Genomic DNA, 19483 nt, shown 5'->3' on the forward strand with positions numbered 1-19483 from the left:
TCCAGCTGGATATGACACCTCCCCTCAACTCACACAAGGCTGAGGCAGATGAGAAAGCTTTATTAACACAAAGGAAGTCTGGGCAATGTTGCAAGACCCTGTCTCTTAAAAAAAAAAAAAAAAATCAAATTTGCCTTGTGTGGTGGTGTAAGCCTATGGTCCCAGCTACTCAGGAGGCTGAGATGGGAGGATCAGTTGAGCCCAGGAGGTCAAGGCTGCAGTGAACCATGATTGCACCACTGCACTCCAGCCTGGGTGACAGGGAGACCTTGTCTACACACACATACACACACACACACGCATGAGGCTTCCAAAGCTGGGAGGGAGTCCTCCAATACCTTGGCCCCCTTCCCCACTGCTTGCAGGACCCTGATCACTGCAGGAAACTGGAGCTGCAGAGTGCAAGCTCCCAGTGAAATGCAAACAGGACAAGAGGACAAGGCATAGGTTGGGCATAGTCCCTGGGCACTCATGTCCAGGAATGACCACTGAATGTCATTGTGAACACTGGCAGAAATGTATGTGGGTGGGGAGCTGGCTAACAAAGGTGTCAGTTTTGGGGGGAAGGGAGGAATAAGGCCTCACTGGGTAATCCCTGAATCTGTAACCACTACTAGTCTATACAGTGCTTTTGTGCGGATAGAAAAATCACTCCTTCTGGGGAAAGGCAGGTTGGCCAATGAGAAGTCCTAGCCCCATTTGATCTTTTCACCAGGCACCCTCCTGCAGTGTATAACCTGTACAACTGTACCTGGTGACCTTGAATGTGATTAGGACTGGGAGCTCCGTGAAGCCAGAGACCTATGTTCATTTAGCCTACATAAAAGACACTCAATAAATAACTGGTAAAATAACAAATGAATAAATACATATCATCAAGGGTTGGGGTCAGTAGACAGCAGTGCCCAAGCTGGCATACATCAGGAAGCGTGGGCCTTTGTGTTTTGATGCTACACATGTCTGTGGAGGGCCACTTCTTCCGTAAGTCTGTGGGGTCTCAGCATACCCAGCAGGCAGCAAGTTTCAGCATTTCCCGGCTGTATGTCCTCATGGTGGGGGTATGTCTCCCCCACCACTTCCCCTCTCGTCAGGCTAGACTTTGACATCCATCAATCAGGTCTTGAGTCTTGCTCCTTCCTCTTGGCTTAGTCATGTGACTACAGATCAGATGCGTGGCCTAGTGTTTTAGGTGCAGGTACCATGGCCCCAAATGCTGTCTGCATCTGACTGAGGACAATGCCCTGTCCTCTGGCATCCCAGGGCCAGTGGGTGTAGCTGCATGGCATACGTCTTCTACTCTGTTCAGTGTGGCACCACTGCCACCGATATGGGAGGGCCGAGGAAGAGGCCCTGTCCTGGGATACGTTCAGGGAGGCGTGGCTTGCGTGTTTGGTTTCATGGGGGTGCCGTTTTGAGCCTGTTGTAGTCTGTATTTCCTGATCTTCCGCTGGCGGTTGTAGAGGTACGTGGCGACGCCTGCAGTACCCAGGATGACTGCGGCTGCTACCACAGGGATGATGACCACCTCATACCGGGGGGCTGTGGGGAGGATACAATGGGGGGTGAGGATTGCATCGGGTTCATGGCCCCTTCCCCCACCCAGCTGTGCACGCCAGCTCACTCACAGAGCACAATCACGGTCACCTCGCGGGTGACCTCCCCTCGAGTGCTCCTGGCCTGACAGAGGTAGGTGCCCTCAAGATCCCGAGTGACAGTCACTGATTGCCCAATGGGCAGTGGGAAAGTGCCATCCTTTAGACACTTGAGCTGGGGCAAGGGGTTCCCCCAAGCCTGGCACATTGGAGTCTGCTGGGAATTTTCTGGCCACGTCCAGTTTCCCGGACAATCCTTCTCGTCCAGTCGGGGTCCATCTGGAAAAACACAACAAGATGCCATGTAGGTGGGTAGGGGCAGGACTTGGAGGGCAAGACCTGATGGGACTTCAGGGATTGGGCTTTGGGGGATAGGGGTCATTGACCAGAAGCCCCACTCACACAGGACACGGAGCTCCCGGGTCTGGTTCTTGTGTACAAGCTGGCCGGCTACCTCCAGGGTTGCAGAGCAGAAGAAGCTGCGCCCGTTGTCCTCCGGGGTGGCTTTCAGCAGGAACTGGGACCTCGGGCCCGGTGGCTGGGCTGGAACCCCATTCAGCATCACCTTGGCTCTAGGGTGGGCCTCACACTCCACTATCACCTCGGTCCCTTCTGAGACCTCTGGCTTGGTCAGATTCACGTTGGGTGCCGGAAAGCCTGGGATGAGCACACAGTGAGCCCTGTCCCGGATTCAGGTCACACCCCCGAGAAGCCCCGCTCCACCCCTGCCTCTTCTTACTGTAGATGGTCACTGTCTGCCGTGTCTCCTGGGTCTGGGTCCCCAGCATTACTGCACACAACAGCTGCTGGGTGCCCTCCTCCTCTGCGGTCACCTTGACTGAGGCCTTGGCCGAGAGGGAGTTGTTGCCATAGGTGATTGTGGGGTTCAACTTCTGGTCCCCCAGTGCCAGGTAGACCTGAGCCTCTGAGACTGGGAACAGCCCGTCCAGGGAACAGACCACGGTCCCCTGCGTGTCCACCTCTAGGACCTGGGGGCTGACAAGTTGTGGGGGAGTCGCTGGCAGGTCTAGGGAGAGAGGGAAGGTGTGAGCAGATGGGGATGGACATCCTGAAACCCTTCTCTGGGGCATTTCATTCCCCCTCCTGCGAGATCCTCTTCCAGGGTGACTCAGCAGCCTAGAACACACGCATCCCTTAGCCGGGGCCACACCTGTCTCAAAAGATCCTGTGGCCACAGGCACCCCATTGCAGGATACCCCACCTCCACCCTCTCCCTGCTGGCTTCTTCAATCCTCACCAAAGGTTTGGAGCTGGTGAGGAGCTGAGGTGTTCTCAAACAGCTTCAGCACATAGGGCTGCAGGTCCAATTCAGTGCGGCACGAGAAATTGGCTCCGTGGTCATCTCTGCCCACGGGCACCGTGGTCGTGACCTCGGCGGGCTCCCCCACCGCTAACTGCCGGCTCAGCTCCTTCTCCCCACGGAGCAGCACCACAGTGAGGTTGGCCCGGGGTGCCCCACCCTCCACCTGGCAGCGTAGGGTAAGGTTCTTGCCCACCGGCTGCCAAGGGGGAAGGGGTGCCAGTTCCACCCGTTCTGGAGTCCCTGCGGGAAAACAGAGGTGGGGGTGTCTGGTGAACTGGACCTTGCTGCCTGCCTAACAGACAAACCGCACCTGCCTGGGAGCCCCACCTCTTCGGTATCTCCCCCAAACACTCCCAGACACCTAAGCAGATAGGAATGTCAAGTGATAGCTGGTAAGAGGGACCCGAGTGTTTGTGAAGGGGATCAAAAATTCCTTATTCATGACAGCAGCATCTTAGAGTGAAAAGTGGAAAAGAACTTCAAAGTCAATTGCTAGGTGTCTGGTCAAATAAATTCAGCAGCCCAATGCACTAGACTGGGCAAACAGTAGCTCGATCTCGACTCACTGCAACCTCCGCCTCTGAGGTTCAGGCGATTCTCCTGCTTCAGCCTCCTGAGTAGCTCAGATTACAGGCACATATCACCATACCTGGTTAATTTTTGTATTTTTATTTTATTTATTTATTTATTTATTTATTATTATTATTTTTTTTTTTTGAGACGGAGTCTCGCTCTGTCGCCCAAGCTGGAGTGCAGTGGCGCGATCCTGACTCACTGCAAGCTCCGCCTCCTGGGTTCACGCCATTCTCCTGCCTCAGCCTCCTGAGTAGCTGGAACTACAGGCGCCCGCCACCGCGCCCGGCTCATTTTTGGTATTTTTTTAGTAGAGACGGGGTTTCACCATGGTCTCGATCTCCTGACCTTGTGATCCGCCCGCCTCGGCCTCCCAAAGTGCTGGGATTACAGGCGTGAGCCACCGCGCCCGGCCTGTATTTTTATTTTTAACCAATTAATTAATTTTTTAAACTGAGTCTCCTTCTGTCGCCCAGGCTGGAGGGCGATAGCGCAATCTTGGCTCACTGCAACCTCTGCCTCCTGGGTTCAAGCGATTCTCCTGCCTCAGCCTCCTGAGTAGCTGGGATTACAGGCATGCGCCACCACACCCAGCTAATTTTTGTATTTTTAGTAGAAATGTGGTTTCAGCATGTTGCCCAGGCTGGTCTCCAATTCCTGACCTCAAATGATCTGCCCACCCTGGCCTCCCAAAGTGCTGGGATTACAGGTGAGAGCAAATACACCTGGTCTAGACATTCTTTAAAACAAAACAAAACAAAACAAAAAACCTGTTAGCCAGGTGTGATGGCTCAGGCCGTAATCCTAGCACTTTGTGAGGCCAAGGCAAGAGGCTCACTTGAGGCCAGGAGTTCAAGACAAGCCTGGGCAACATAGGGAGACCCCCATCTCAAAGAAAAATAAAAAATAAACAGGTTGGCAGGGCACGGTGGCTCATGCCTTTAATCCCAGAATTTTGGGAGGCCAAGGCGGGTGGATCACGAGGCCAGGAGTTCGAGACCAGACTGACCAACATAGCGAAACCCCATCTAAGCGATGAATTTCATGGTATTCTAAATCATATCTCAAGAAAGCAAGGCTGGAGCATGGTGGCTCACACCTGTAATCCCAGTACTTTGGGAGGCCAAGGCGGGATCATTTGAGGCCAGGAGTTCAAGGCTAGCTTGGGCAACATTGCGAGACCTCATTTCTCAAAAAAAATAAAAAATAAAAAACAAGCTGTGCTTCAGCCAGGCGCGGTGGCTCATGCCTGTAATCCCAGCACTTTGGGAGGCTGGAGCGGATGGATCACCTGAAGTCAGGAGTTCAAGACCAGCCTGGCCAGGCCAGGCGTGGTGGCTCACACCTGTAATCCCAACTCTTTGGGAGGCCGAGGCGGGCAGATCACGAGGTCAGGAGATCAAGACCACCCTGGCTAACACGGTGAAACCCCATCTCTACTAAAAATACAAAAAATTAGCTGGGCGTGGTGGTGGGCGCCTGTAGTCCCAGCTACTCGGGAGGCTGAGACAGGAGAATAGTGTGAAGCCGAGAGGCGGAGCTTGCAGTGAGCTGAGATCGTGCCACTGTACTCCAGCCTGGGTGACAGAGGGAGACTCCATCTCAAAAAAAAAAAAAAAAGGGCCACACAGTGGCTCATGCCTATAATCCCAACACTTTGGGAGGCCGAGGTGGGTGGATCTCGAACTCAGGCTGGGAGTTCGAGACCAGCCTGACCAAAATAGAGAAACACCATCTCTACTAAAACCACAAAGTTAGCCTTGCGTGGTGGCGCATGCCTGTAATCCCAGCTACTCAGGAGGCTGCGGCAGGAGAATTGCTTGAACCTGGGGGGCAGAGGTTGTGGTGAGCCAAGATCGTGCCATTGCACTCCAGCCTGGGCAACAAGAGTGAAACTCCGTCTCAAAACAAACACCAAAAACAAAAAACAAAGCTGGGCTTTCTGGCGGCCCACACCTGTAGTCCCAGCTACTCAGGAGGCTAAGGGTGGGAGGAGAATTTCTTGAACCTGGGAGTTGGAGGCTGCAGTCAGCTATGATTGTACCACTGCACTCCAGCCTGGGTGACAAAGTGAGACCCTGTGTCTAAAAATAAAACAGAAAGCTGTTAAGCTGTTAAAAAAAAAAAATATATATATATGGTCAAGAAAACTCTGACTTCCAGCTCTTCTTTTTTTTTTTTTTTTTTTTTTTTTTTGAGACCGAGTCTGGCTCTGTTGCCCAGGCTGGAGTGCAGTGGCCGGATCTCAGCTCACTGCAAGCCCCGCCTCCTGGGTTCACGCCATTCTCCTGCCTCAGCCTCCCGAGTAGCTGGGAGTACAGGCGCCCGCCACCTCGTCCGGCTAATTTTTTTTTTTGTATTTTAGTAGAGACGGGGTTTCACCGTGTTAGCCAGGATGGTCTCGATCTCCTGACCTCGTGATCCGCCCGTCTCGGCCTCCCAAAGTGCTGGGATTACAGGCTTGAGCCACCGCGCCCGGCCTTCCAGCTCTTCTTTCTTACCACCTCCTACAGACTCTTAGAGAACTTGAGGTACCCTCAAACCTCAGCCCCTAGAGGAAACCCAGCTCAGCTGCCTGGTGCAGAGGGAAGGGAGTGTCTCCTGCTCTCACCTCTCCTGACTCTGACCTTCAGTCCTTTACCAAATCCTGGTCACTGAAGTATTCAAATACTTGTCTGTCCTTCCCTTCTTGGATACGGTCACTGCCCACAACATGGGCCGCGTGGACAAGGACCATAGCCAACTGCTGTTTGGCTTCCGGTAAATCCAGCCTTCAGCTATCTAATCCCTGGCCTGCTCACAAACCCTCCAAGACTCCCTATCACCCCGAGAAGGGAAGTCCCAGCTCCTCCACCTGGCATTCAAGGCACTGCCAACCTCACCCCTCCTCCCATCAATCAACTTTTTTTTTTTAGGGGTGGGGTCTCTCTGTCTTCCGGGCTGGAATGCAGCGGTGCAATCACAGCTGACTGTAACCTCACATTCCTGGGCTTGACCAGGCTCCGTGGCTCACACCTGTAATCCCAGCACTTTGGGAAGCCGAGGCAGGAGGATCACTTGAGGTCAGGCGTTCAAGACTAGCCTGGCTAACATGGTAAAACCCTATCTCTACTAAAAATACAAAAAAAAATTAGCTGGGCATGATAGTGGGCACCTGTAATCCCAGCAACTCGGGAGGCTGAGGCAGGAGAATCGGTTGAACCCAGGAGGCGGAGGCTGCGGTGAGCCAAGATGGCACCACTGCACTCCAGCCTGGGCCACAGAGAGAGAATCCATCTCAAAAAAACAAAAACAAAAAAATACCTGGGCTCAAATGATCCTCCCACTTGAGCCTCCAGAGTAGTTGAGAGTACAAGCATATGCCACTGTACCCTGCTAATTTTTTTATTTTTTCTTAGAGATAGGGTCTCGCTATGTTGCCTAGGCTGGTCTTGAACTCCTGGGCTCAATCAATCCTCTTGCTTTGGCCTCCCAAAGCGCTGGGATAACAGGTGTGAGCCACTGCACCTGGCCCACACTAACCTACCTCCTCCTCCTCCTGCCCCCATCAAGATTCCTCCCTGCTCCAAACTTTTGCCCAGGCTGTTCCCCCTGCCCAGAATGCCTGTCTTTATGAACTCCTACACATCCTTCAAAGCCCAGCTAGTGGTCACCACCTCTAGGAATTACACCTCTAACCTTTTTGGAGAAGATTGAGCCATCCAGGGAGGCTTCTTTATGTTTACACTAGGGGTGGCGCAAGACTAAGCTACAGTCTCTCTCAGGTAACACCCTCCCACACACCTTTTACTCCTTTGCTACCTGTGCCAGCCATCTGCTCCATTTCACAGAGGTAAAAACTCAGGCAAAGTGGGGCACTGACAGTCATAGAGGGAGAAATGTGGCAGAGCCAGGTCTCAAACCTGGAATTCTACGCTCTCAGCTATCAGGCAGAGGCAGGAGTGGTGGCTCAAGACTGTAATCCCAGCACTTTGGGAGGCTGAGGCGGGTGGATCACCAGAGATCTGGAATTCGAGACCAGTCTGGTCAACTTGGTGAAACCCTGTCTCTACTAAAAATACAAAAATTAGCCAGGCATGGTGGCGGGTGCCTGTAATCCCAGCTACTAGAGAGGATGAGGCAGGAGAATTGCTTGAACCTGGGAGATGGAGGTTGCAGTGATCCAGCCTGGGCAACATAGCAAGACTCTGTCTCAAATAAAAACAAAAACAAAAAAACAACTTATCAGAGATGCAGAAAAGACCTTCAAAGAGGTTTCCCTGGGGGTTTCAGAAGCTGCTTGGAATGTTCAGGGACTTCCCTCACCTGGGAAGGTCAGCATCTGCTCACCCACCCTCCAAATCAGGAGCAAAGCTGATCATTTACCCAGAGGCTTCCTTGTCCTGACACAATGATAGGAGAACGTCCTTTGTCCCTCATCGTGTCATTTTACCCATCAGAGGAGGTCTTACCTGATTGCAAAGTAAACACAGAAGCCATGTCCCCCACACTGTTAAAGGCCTTGCTAGGACTAGAACCCAAGGCTAATCCCAAAGCCGCTTGGCCAGTTTTTATTTTTTAGAGACAGCGTCTCTCTCAGTCACCCAGGCTGGAGTGCAGTGGTGTCATCACGGCTCACTGCAGCCTGGACATGCCGGGCTCAGGCGATCCTCCCACCTCAGCCTCCTGAGTATCTGGGACTACAAGTATGCCACCCACGCTTGGCTAGGTTTTTTATTTTTTGTAGCTATGGGGTCTTGCTGTGTTGCCCAGGCTGGTGTCCAACTCCTGGCCTCTAAGCGATCCTCCTACTTCGGCCTCCTAAATCGCTGGGATTATAGGCATATAGAGCCACTGTGCCTGGCCTGCCCAGTGCTCTTCTGTTTTTTCTTCTTTGATTTTGTTTTGTTTTCATTTGAATTCCTTATTTTGGCCTTGGTAACTAATTCCCACCATTCAAAGTCCCCAAAGTAGGAAGAACGCAAAGAGAATTCTCAGCTGGGCGCGGTGGCTAACGCCTGTAATCCCAGCCTTTGGGAGGCCGAGGCGGGCAGATCACAAGGTCAGGAGATCGAGACCAGCCTGGCCAACATGATGAGACCCTGTCTCTACTAAAAATACAAAAATTAGCCGGGCATGGTGGTGGGCGCCTGTAATTCCAGCTACTTGGGAGGCTGAGGCAGAAGAATCGCTTGAACCCAGGAGGGAGAGGTTGCAGGGAGCCGGGATCGCGTCATTGCACTCCAGGCTGGGGACATTGCAAGACTCCGTCTCAAAAAGACAACAACAACAAAAAAGAATTCTCGGTCGGGCGCAGTGGCTCACGTTGTAATCCCAGCACTTTGGGAGGCCGAGGTGGGCGGATCACCTGAGGTTGGGGTTCGAGAACAGCCTGACCAACATGGAGAAACCCTGTCTCTACTAAAAATACAAAATTTGCCAGGCGTGGTGGCGGGTGCCTATAATCCCAGCTACTCGGGAGGCTGAGGCAGGAGAATCACTTAAACTCGGGAGGCGGGGGTTGCAGTGAGCAGAGATCGTGCCATTGCACTCCAGCCTGGGCAACAAGAGTGAAACTCTGTCTCAAAAAAAAAAAAAAGAATTCTCCACACCCAAACCGTCTCCCACAGCCTCACAGCCTGTCTTCTCATAGCCAACTAATATTGTCATTTCTCCCACTTCCTCTTAGGACTATTTTATACATACATACAGCCTCCCCGAAACTGCCCCTCTGCCACTCCCTAATGTGAGGGTGGCATGCCATTCATATTCAACATACCTTCTTTCGTTTCTTTTCTTTTGTTTTTTTTTTTTTTTTTTTGAGACGGAGTTTCACTCTTCTTGCCCAAGCTGGAGTGCAATGGCGCAATCTCGGCTCACCGCAACCTCTGCCTCCCAGGTTCAAGAGATTCTCCTGCCTCAGTCTCCCAAGTAGCTGGGATTACAAGTACGTGCCACCATGCCTGGCTAATTTTTTTTTGTATTTTTAGTAGAGACGGGGTTTCTCCATGTTGGTCAGGCTGGTCTCGAACTACTGACCTCAGGTGATCCGCCCATCTCAGCCTCCCAGAGTGCTGGGATTACAGGCATGAGCCACTGCGCCCAGCCACCTTCTTTCATTTTGACTTTACAATACACCCCAGAGCTTATTCTTTTTCAGTTCACAGGAACTTCCTGATTCTTCTACACGGTCGCATGCTATTCTGTGGTATGGCCAAGCCACGCTTTCTCTCTCTAGCCTTTCCCATTTGCCCTTTGTACAAAGTGGCAGTGAATAGTGCCATAACTCCCACCACTTCCCTTGTAGGTAGGGACACCTATAGACCTCTTTCCAGGACTGGGTTTTTTTTTTTTTTTTTGCTGTTTTTTTGTTTTTGTTTTTGAGACAGGGTCTCATTCTGTCTTCCATGCTGGAGTGCAGTGGCATGATCATAGCTCACTGCAGCCTCCATCTCCCTGGGCTCAGGTGATCCTCACACCTCAGCCTCATGAGTACCAGGGATTACAGACTTATGCCACCATGCCTAGCTAATTTTTTTTTTTTTTTTTTTGAGACACAGTCTCACTCTGTCACCCAGGCTGGCTAGAGTGCAGTGGCATGATCTCAGCTCACTGCAACCTCCGCCTCCTGGGTTCAAGTGATTCTCCTGCTTCAGCCTCCCAGGGATGGACTATAGGCACACTCCACCATGCCTGGCTAATTTTTTTGTTTTTTTTTTGTTTTGTTTTTTTTTTTAGATGGAGTCTCGCTCTGTCGTCCAGGCTGGAGTGCAGTGGCCGGATCTTGGCTCACTGCAAGCTCCACCTCCCAGGTTCACGCCATTCTCCTGCCTCAGCCTCCTGAGTAGCTGGGACTATAGGCGCCCGCCACTTTGCCCGGCTAGTTTTTTTGTATTTTTGTTTTGTAGAGATGGGGTTTCACCGTGTTAGCCAGGATGGTCTCGATCTCCTGATCTCGTGATCCGCCCGCCTCGGCCTCCCAAAGTGCTGGGATTACAGGCATGAGCCACCGTGCCTGGCCTAAAGGGACTTTCTAAGGATGTCCCCACCTGCCCTTCAAGGAGCCCCTCCTTGACCCTACCAGCAAGTAACAAAGATTCTCCCAGGCCACTGCAGGTGCCCCTCTACGTCTCTCCCACTCCAGTCTGCCTAGTCCAGCCCTCCGGGCTCAGTTACTCACAGTACACGGTGAGGAGGGTTTTAGCTGATGACTGCCCATCAGGGCAGTTTGAATAGCACATTGGTTGACTATCTTCCTGCACATTGCTCAGTTCATACATCTTCCAGTTGTTTCCACCCGGGAGTATCTCCTTTTTAGGCAACGGAGTCTCCATGCCCAACGAGATGGGCTGGTCACAGGAGGCACTGCAATTCACTTTCACGGAGCCTCCCCGGGGCAGGATGACTTCTGGGGGGAACACAGATGTCTGGGCATTGCCAGGTCCTAGAAGAAACGCGGGAAGAGGTGACAGGCATTACAAATCAGGTTCATCAATGGGAATGTGCGCCCAGCCTGCGCCGGGTGCTGGAGGCACAGCCTCAACAAGACAATACTTTGCCTTCGATGTGGAAGTTAAAGAGAAAATTCATGAGCAGGCCAGGCATGGTGGCTCACGCCTGTAATCCCAGCACTTTGGGAGCCAAGGCGGGCAGATCACTTGAGGTCAGGAATTTGAGATCAGCCTGGCCAACATGGCGAAACCTCGTCTCCACTAAAAATACAAAAATTAGCCGGTCATGGTGGGATGTGCCTGTAGTCCCAGCTATTTGGGAGGCTGAGGCACAAGAATCACTTGAACCCGGGAGGCGGAGGTTACAGTGAGCCAAGATTGTGCCACTGTACTCCAGACTGAGCAACAGAACGAGGCTCTGTCTCAAAAAAAAAAAAAAAAAAAAAAAAAAAAATTATGAGCAAACAAGATAATTAATAACTGATGTTAATATGAGCTTTGACAAAAACAAAACAGGGTGATAGAATAGACAGTGCTTTGGTGACAGGGTAATATTTCAGCAGAGATCGAAATTATGAGAAAGGGCTGGCTGTCCAGAGAAAAGGGAAGTAAGTTCCAGGCAAGTACAGAGGTCCTCGGGCAGGGTGGCTGGAGCTGAGTGAGCAAGGATGAAGAGCGGGAGATCAATTAAGGAAGATCCCATGGGCACTGAAGGCCATGCTAAAGATGTGTGCTGTTATTTATTATTATTATTATTTTTGAGATGGAGTCTCGCTTTGTCACTCAGACTGGAGTGCAGTGGCGCGATATCAGCTCACTGCAACCTCCGCCTCCCAGATTCAAGTGATTCTCCTGCCTCAGCCTCCAGAGTATCTGGGACTAAGGCAAGCACCACCACACCCGGCTAATTTTTGTATTTTTAGTAGAGACGGGGTTTCGCCACGTTGGCCAGGCTGCTTTCAAACTCCTGGCCTCAAGTGATCTGCCCACCTCAGCCTCCCAAAGTGCTGGGATTACAAGGTGTGAGACACCGTGCCCGGCCACATGTGTTCTTTATACTTAGGGCAATAGGGAGCCATGGGAGGATTTTAGCCATCGGTTTTTTTGGTTTTTTAACAGGTCTCCCTCTGTCACCCAGGCTGGAATACAGTGGTACAATCATAGCTCACTGTAACCTTGAACTCCTGGGCTCAGGTGATCCTCCCACCTCAGCCTCCCAAGTAGCTGGGACTACAGGACACCACCATACCTGGCTAATATTTGAAAAACATTTTTGTAGACATGGGGTCTCACTATGTTGCTAAGGCTGATCTCAAACTCTTCGCCTCAAGCGATTCTCCCACCTAAGCCTCCCAAAATGCCAGGATTACAGGTGTGAGTCACTGTGTCCAACCAGATTTTAACGTGAAGTTGGTGCCCTCCTCCCTCCCAAGAAGTAAGGTGGAGAGAGTCAGCCCTCCAGGAATCAGACTGGCTCCTCACTCCCTGAGACACGTAGCTTCCCCCTCTTTGGGCCTCAATTTCCCCATCTGTAAGGTGTGTGAGTATAGCCACCCTGTTCCTTGCTAATACAAGTAACTCAGCACAGGGCAGGTAGCAACTGGCTATCTTGCAGGTAAGGGCAGGTAAGAAAGGGGCTGCCGGGAGTGGTGGCTCACACCTGTAATCCCAGCACTTTGGGAGGCCGAGGCGGGCGGATCACGAGGTCAGGAGATCAAGGCCATCCTGGCTAACACCGTGAAACCCTGTCTTTGCTAAAAATACAAAAAAATTAGCCGGGCGTGGTGGCGGGCGCCTGTAGTCCCAGCTACTCCGGAGGCTGAGACAGGAGAATGGCGTGAACCCAGGAGGCAAAGCTTGCAGTGAGCCGAGATAGTGCCACTGCACTCCAGCCTGCGGGATGAGCAAGACTCCATCTCAAAATAAAAGAAAGAAAGAAAGAAAAAAGAAAGAAAGAAAGAAAGAAAGAAAGAAAGAAAGAAAGAAAGAAAGAAAGAAAGAAAGAAAGAAAGAAAGAAAGAAAGAAAGAAAGAAAGAAAGAAAGAAGGAAGGAAGGAAGGAAGGAAGGAAGGAAGGAAGGAAGGAAGGAAGGAAGGAAGGAAGGAAGGAAGGAAGGAAGGAAGGAAGGAAAGGAAGGGAGGGAGGGAGGAAGGGAGGAAGGAAGGAAGGAAGGAAGGAAGAAAGAAAGAAAGAAGGGGCTTACACGGTGGGCACTGTGGCTCATGCATGTAATTCCAGCACTTTGGGAGGCTGAGATGGGCAGATCACGAGGTCAGGAGATCAAGACCATCCTGGCTAACACAGTGATTAGCCGGGCGTGGTGGCACACGCCTGTAGTCCCAGCTACTCAGGGAGGCTGAGGCAGAAGAATCGCTTGAACCTGAGAGGTAGAGGTTGCAGTGAGCCCAGACCGCGCCACTGCGCTCCAGCCTAGGTGACAGAGTGAGACTCTGTCTCAAAAAAAGGAAGGAAGGAAGGAAAGAAGGAAGGGAGGGAGGGAGGGAGGGATGGAGGGAGGGCAGGCGGCAGGGCAGGCCTATTTGTATTAGGTCCCTCAGATTCTGCTGCCTCCGAAGGTGGGAAAAAATGTCTGAGCCCAGCACTGCCCCACTTCAAAGATTCTTGTCTCGGATTTGTTCTATCTTGGATGGGGGTGTGAGAACATTGACTCCATATATTTTCCAAGGGAGATTCTGGGACCATTCCCATTTCATAAAGGGAAATGGTTACTCAGTTAGAAAGCAGTGTGATCTGGGTCTGAGTCTGGATCAGAACGCTTTGTTTTTTGAGACCAAATCTCTCTATGTCTCCCAGGCTGGAGTGCAGTGGCACCATCTCAGCTCACTGCAACCTCCGCCTCCTGGGTTTAAGGGATTTTCCTGCCTCAGCTTCCCGAGTAGCTGGGATCACGGGTGCCCACCGCCATGCCAGCTAATTTTTGTATTTTGAGTAGAGACGGGCTTTAGTAGAGACCATGTTGGCCAGGCTGGTCTCCAACTCCTGACCTTAAGTGATTCACCAGTCTGGGCCTCCTAAAGTGTCAGGATTACAGGCATGAACCACCACGCTGGCCTGGATCTGAGGCTTTGTTGAGCTGTTAACCAAGCTGTCAATCTCCCACCTTCCTGGTTCCCCAAACTTACACCACCGGGAAAGATCCTCTGACCCCTTCCCTCTGTCCTAGCTAGGCTGGAGCTGGGGGAGGGTGTGCTGGCGCCTCCCACTTCTCAGCCTTGGGCCACGGATAAGTCAGCTCTGGAATTCCCCTGAGTAGAAGCAGCCCTGGACTTCCCCAGGGGCAGAGAGGATGAGGAACAGAATATACATCTTGAAGTGGGTGGGGGTCCCTTAAGCCTTGTTGGGTTGGCACACAGCCAAGTTCCCAAACCATCATGATTGAGTCCTGGGGCCAGGTGCTGTGCTGGGCCAAGATACCCTGCCAGGTGGCTGCTATGACGTTTCCCGTTTTACAGCTGAGAAACTGAAGTTTAAGAGGCCCAATCTAGCCAAGCAAGGCGGTGGCTCACACAAGAGCCCAGGAGTTCAAGACCGGCCTGGGCAACAAAATGAGGTCTGCCCTTCCCCTCCATCTCCAACCCCCTTTTTCAAAGCTGCAATGTATAGCCCCAGGCCACACGTGGAGGTGATGCAGGGTCTGGATTCGAACCCACTGACTGTTGCCTTTCAATCGCTGTCTCTAGCCCACCTTCCCATAAACAGCTACCTAAGTATGCATGACCTGACCTGGGAACCGGTCCTCCCGGAGTTTTGCGGAGCTGGCCCGATGGCAATCCCCACCCCTGACTCACCTAGGAGCAGAGCCCCGAGCAGGACCACGAGTATGGGCAGCGCGGGCTGGGGGCCGCTGGGAGCCATAGCGAGGCCGAGGTTGCAGCTCTGAGTAGCAGAGGAGCTCAGCGTCGAGTGGGACGCAGTGGGGCGCGAGGTCCTTTATAGAGCTAGCCACCTGGGGGCTAAGGGGCGGTGCTGCTTTCCCGGAAACCTCGCGCCTTCCCCTCCGGAACAAATGCTGCTGTATTTCCGGACTGAGAGGGTGCCAGGGCCGAGCAGGGTCGTCCTCCCTCTCTGGCCGCTGCAGCTCCGGAATTTCCGAGCTAAAGCAATCGGGCGGTGGTGGCGGGGCGATGACCCCGGGGGCTGCTCCCGGTCCACACGCCTCCCGTTCCCCGGCCAGGCTAAGCTTGAATCACGGTCTACACCGCGCTAAGCGGTTTATTAAGTACTGTTAAATACTGCCAACTACCCCGGAGAGTGGGGACTGTTACTGTGTCCATTTCACAAAGCAGTAAACTGAGACTCCAGGCTGCGAAGGGATCCGAACTCAAGTCCTCTCTCTCCAGTTTACGCAGGCCTCTTTAATCGAGTGGATGAGCCCCTTGCCTGGGTGGGGGACCAGGAATCCTCCCCGGGCTCCCTCCACTGAGGGGTGCCCCTCCCCCTAGGGTCACGTCCCCACCCAGCTAACACGGGCATTTCTCAAGAAGCGGCCAGAGCAGAGCCAGGCACCTCCCGGCTAACGCGAACCATGGGAGTGACGATGCGCGGTCTCACCACGTCCGGGGAAATCGGTGTCCTCTCTCTACACCCGTGGGCACTCACACCCCCGCGGCCTCCTCGCTTCCCCTTTCGGCCTTGGCCGCGGGAGGGTCTTTACAGCTCCCAGAAAAAGGAAGGAAGCTGCGTGATCCCCACGCGCCGAGCCCTTCCGCTGGCGTCCCAGGCTCCGCGGGGAAACTGAGGCGGCTAGCTTGGATCTTGACGAGGGAGGAGAGGGGGGCGCTCGAAACCCCTACCTGTCGCTGGGAAACTGAGGCTGCAGCCCCCAGGCGCCGAGGCGAGGCAGGGAGAAGGGGCGCTCGAACCCCTTCCTGCAGCTGGGAAACAAGGCAGCCCCCAGGCTCCGAGGTGAGGCAGGGAGAGGGGGTGCTCGAACCCTTGCCCTCCGCGCGAGGCTCCCGCAACCCAGGCGCGTGCATTAAATATGAGTGGGTGTTTGCTTGGCCACCGCCTGTGCGTGTGACCCCAAGACTCGACATCCACCACGTCGAGGCTGGGGACTCTGAAGTCTCCAAGCGCCAAGCCGCGCCGCCTAAGGCTTTCCTGTTGTGGGGCGCGCGCGGCGTCGCCGTGGAGATCTCAGAGGGGCCAGGGAGGTCGCGCAGCAGAAAGGGAAGCGAAGGGGCCTGGGACGCGCAGGCCCTTCCTATCGGGGAAGGGGGCTGCGAGTCACTGGCCATCCAGAGACGCATATTTTCCCCGCCTCGGTCATTCCCAAGGAATTTCCACGGGGTTATTTTTTTCTTGGGGGGCTGAGGGGTACTGAATTCCCGCCCCGGAACGGCCTGAGCAAAGTCACAGAGTGGGACTGGGGACGTCCCTGGTCCTCAGACGGCCTGGGAAAATCCTGCGCCACGGGTTCTTCCTCGGGCGGGTTCTACGGACTCGCGCCCCAGCCCGAGGTGCGCGGGCGGCGAGCTCCCCCGCGCGGTCCAAGTCCCACTTGCAGCCACAATGGCGCCGTTCTTTTCTCAACATGTGGCTCAATGTTTATTAAGTGTACTACTGTGTGCTTGGCATCCTTTCAGGTACTGGGGACGCAAGAATGAACAGAGTCAGACAAAAATCCAGCTGGGCGCGGTGGCTCCCGTCTGTAATCCCAGCCTTTTGGGAGGCCGAGATGGGAGGATCCCTTGAGCCCAGGAGTTCAAGACCAGCCTGGGCAACATAGGGAGACCCCGTCTTTACACAAATACAAAAATTAGCTGAGTGTGGTGGTGCATCCCTGTAATTCCACCTACTTGGGAGGCTGAGGCAGGAGAATCTCTTGAACTCGGCAGGCGGAGGTTGCAGTGAGCCAAGATCCATGCACTGCACTCCAGCCTGTGTGACAGAGTGAGACTCTGCCTCAAAAAAAAAAAAAAAAAAAAGGAACATCCAGGAGACAAGCGTGGCTGGAGCAGGCTTAGCAAAGGAAGAGACTGGAGGAGAGGAGCAGGCAGGGAGATGACAGGGCAGATAAGTGAAAGTGCCTGTTACCTGGGGAGGACTTTGTTGTTTTGTCTGTTTGTGAACCCCAGTCTCATTCTGTCACCCGGGCTGGAGTGCAGTGGCGTGATCTCGGCTCACTGCAACCTCTGCCTCTCAGGTTCAAGTGATTCTCCCTCCTCAGCTGGGGCTACAAGGGTGCGTCACCATGCCTAATTTTTGTATTTTTAGTAGAGATGGGGTTTCGCCAGGTTGGTCTCTAGCTCCTGACCTCTGGTGATCCGCCCACCTTGGCCTCCCAAAGTGCTGGGATAACAGACTTGAGCCACCATGCCCGGCCAGGACTTTGGTTTTTATGCCCAGTGAGGTGGGAGCTATGGAGGGTTGTGAGCGGAGGAAGGACCTTGCCCTGACTCAAGTGTTCACAAGGGCCCAGCTGAGGCTTCAAGAGCTGCAGCTAGGAAATGGGAGAGGTGGTGACTGTTGTAGTCCAGATGAATAATGGGGCCTGGACTGGGCAGTGTGCTTGGAGAAAGGGCTGAATTTGACATCCGTTTTGGAGACTGGGCCAACTGGAGGTGCTGGGACAAGGGAGATGACTCCTTGATCAGGGTCCGAGCCTTTTTGAGATGGGAGTGGGATGGCCATGGTGGGGGGCAGGCTGGCAGAGGGAGGAGGCACCTACCAGTCCTCTGCTCCTTTAAGCTTTTTCTCAAGGAAAACGGAAGCAGAGATTCCCCAGACCTTTGCTTCTATCTTCAGGAAGGGCAGGGTTTCCTCCCGGGTGCCAGGCAGTCTCAGGCAGGCCAAAGAATGGCCTCAGACCAGAGGCTGCCCACCGAGGGCAGAAGCCATCCCATGGTGTCCCATGCAACCGCCTTGCATTTCCCTCAGCCTGTAATGCTCTTCCCTTCATCCCCAACAAGGCTGGCTCCTCCTGTCTTGTGGCCTGAGCTTTCTGCTAAAATAATATCCCCCTACTCCATCCTGGGCCACATCCTGGGCGTTCCTTTACACTCACCTTAATATTTGAATTGCTGAACTCTTCACTTGCTGAATTTCTTTTTTATTTTTTTGAGACAGAGTCTCGCTCTGTCACCCTGGCTAGAGTGCAGTGACACGATCTTGGCTTGCCACAACCCCTGCCTCCTAGGTTTAAGTGATTCTCCTGCCTCAGCCTCCCAAGTAGCTGGGATTACAGGCGTGTGCCACCAGGCCCAGCTAATTTTTGTGTTTTTAGTAGAGACAGGGTTACACCATGTTGGCTAGCCTGGTCTCGAACTCCTCACCTCAAGCGATCCACCCACCTTGGCCTCCCAAAGGGCTGGGCTGGGATTACAGGCATGAGTCACTGCTCCCGGCCTATTTAAATTTTTTTTTTTCTTTTTTTTTTTTTTTTTTTTTTTTTAGACAAAGTCTTGCTCTGTTGCCCAGGCTGGAGTGCAGAGGTGTGATCTTGGCTCGGCTCACTGCAACCTCCCAGGTTCGAGAAATTCTGCCTCAGCCTCCCAAGTAGCTGGGATTACAGGTGCCCACCGCCATGCTAATTTTTTTTTTTTTCTCTGAGATGGAGTCGCTCTGTGACCCAGGCTGGAGTGCAGTGGCACGATCTCGGCTCACTGCAATCTCCACCTCCCAGGTTCAAGTGATTCTCCTGCCTTAGCCTCCCAAGTAGCTGGGACTACAGGCGTGTGTCACCACGCACAGCTAATTTTTTGTATTTTTAGTAGAGACAGGGTTTCACCGTGTTAGCCAGGATGGTCTTGAACTTCTGATCTCATGATTTGCCCGCCTCAGCCTCCCAAAGTGCTGGGATTGCAGGCGTGAGTCACCGCACCCAACCAACTTTTGTATTTTTATTTTACTTTTTATTTTATTTATGTATATTTTTGCGACACAGTCTTGCTCTGTCTGTCACCCAGGCTGGAGTGCAGTGGTGCAATCTTGGCTCACTGCAACCTCCACTTCCCAGGTTCAAGCAATTCTCTTGCCTCAGCCTCCCAGATAGCTGAGATTACAGGTATGCGCCACCACAACCAGCTAATTTTTATATTTTTAGTAGAGACGAGGTTTTACCATGTTGGCCTGGCAGGTCTAGAACTCCTGACCTCAGGTGATCCACCCACCTTGGCCTCCAGAACGCGTGAGCGCCACTGTGCCTGGCAGACCTTATCTTTGATTACAGATTTCTTCTGGGGAATAGCTTAGTTTGTGGTTTTGTTTTTCAAAACTCTGCTTCAGCAAAGATGTGGGGGGAAAAAAAGGCTACGGAAACTCATCTGATTCCGGTTATGATGATGGAAGACAGCCACCAGGAAACTCTCCCGGAAGAATGGGCCGGATCAATAATCTGAGTGGTCCCAGTCCTCCAATGGCCGATGAATGAGGAAGGTAAATATCTGTTCTAAGAAGCAGACAACTGGACATGCACATTCATAGCAGAAGCAAACCATCAAGAAGTAGAGGGAAGGTGGGGTGCAGTGGCTCACCCCTGTAATCCCAGCCCTTTTGGAGACCGAGGTGGGAAGATTACTTGAGGTCAGGAGTTCAAGACCAGC

At 52.9% G+C, this 19483-nt stretch overlaps 1 protein-coding gene across 1 annotated transcript; it reads right to left on the minus strand.

Annotated features, from left to right (window-relative positions):
- Window positions 1-43: 43 nt before the first annotated feature.
- Window positions 44-15171, minus strand: ICAM1 (intercellular adhesion molecule 1). The gene is made up of 7 exons (XM_050770426.1): window positions 14729-15171; window positions 10649-10912; window positions 2851-3156; window positions 2332-2619; window positions 1995-2249; window positions 1626-1871; window positions 44-1539 (listed from the first exon to the last, which is right to left on the minus strand). Exons 1-7 carry the CDS (start codon window positions 14793-14795, stop codon window positions 1367-1369), a joined length of 1599 nt encoding a protein of 532 aa, XP_050626383.1. The 5' UTR covers window positions 14796-15171; the 3' UTR covers window positions 44-1366.
- Window positions 15172-19483: the final 4312 nt, after the last annotated feature.

This window comes from Macaca thibetana, chromosome 19 (assembly GCF_024542745.1).
Source record: "Macaca thibetana thibetana isolate TM-01 chromosome 19, ASM2454274v1, whole genome shotgun sequence".
NCBI lineage: Eukaryota > Metazoa > Chordata > Mammalia > Primates > Cercopithecidae > Macaca > Macaca thibetana.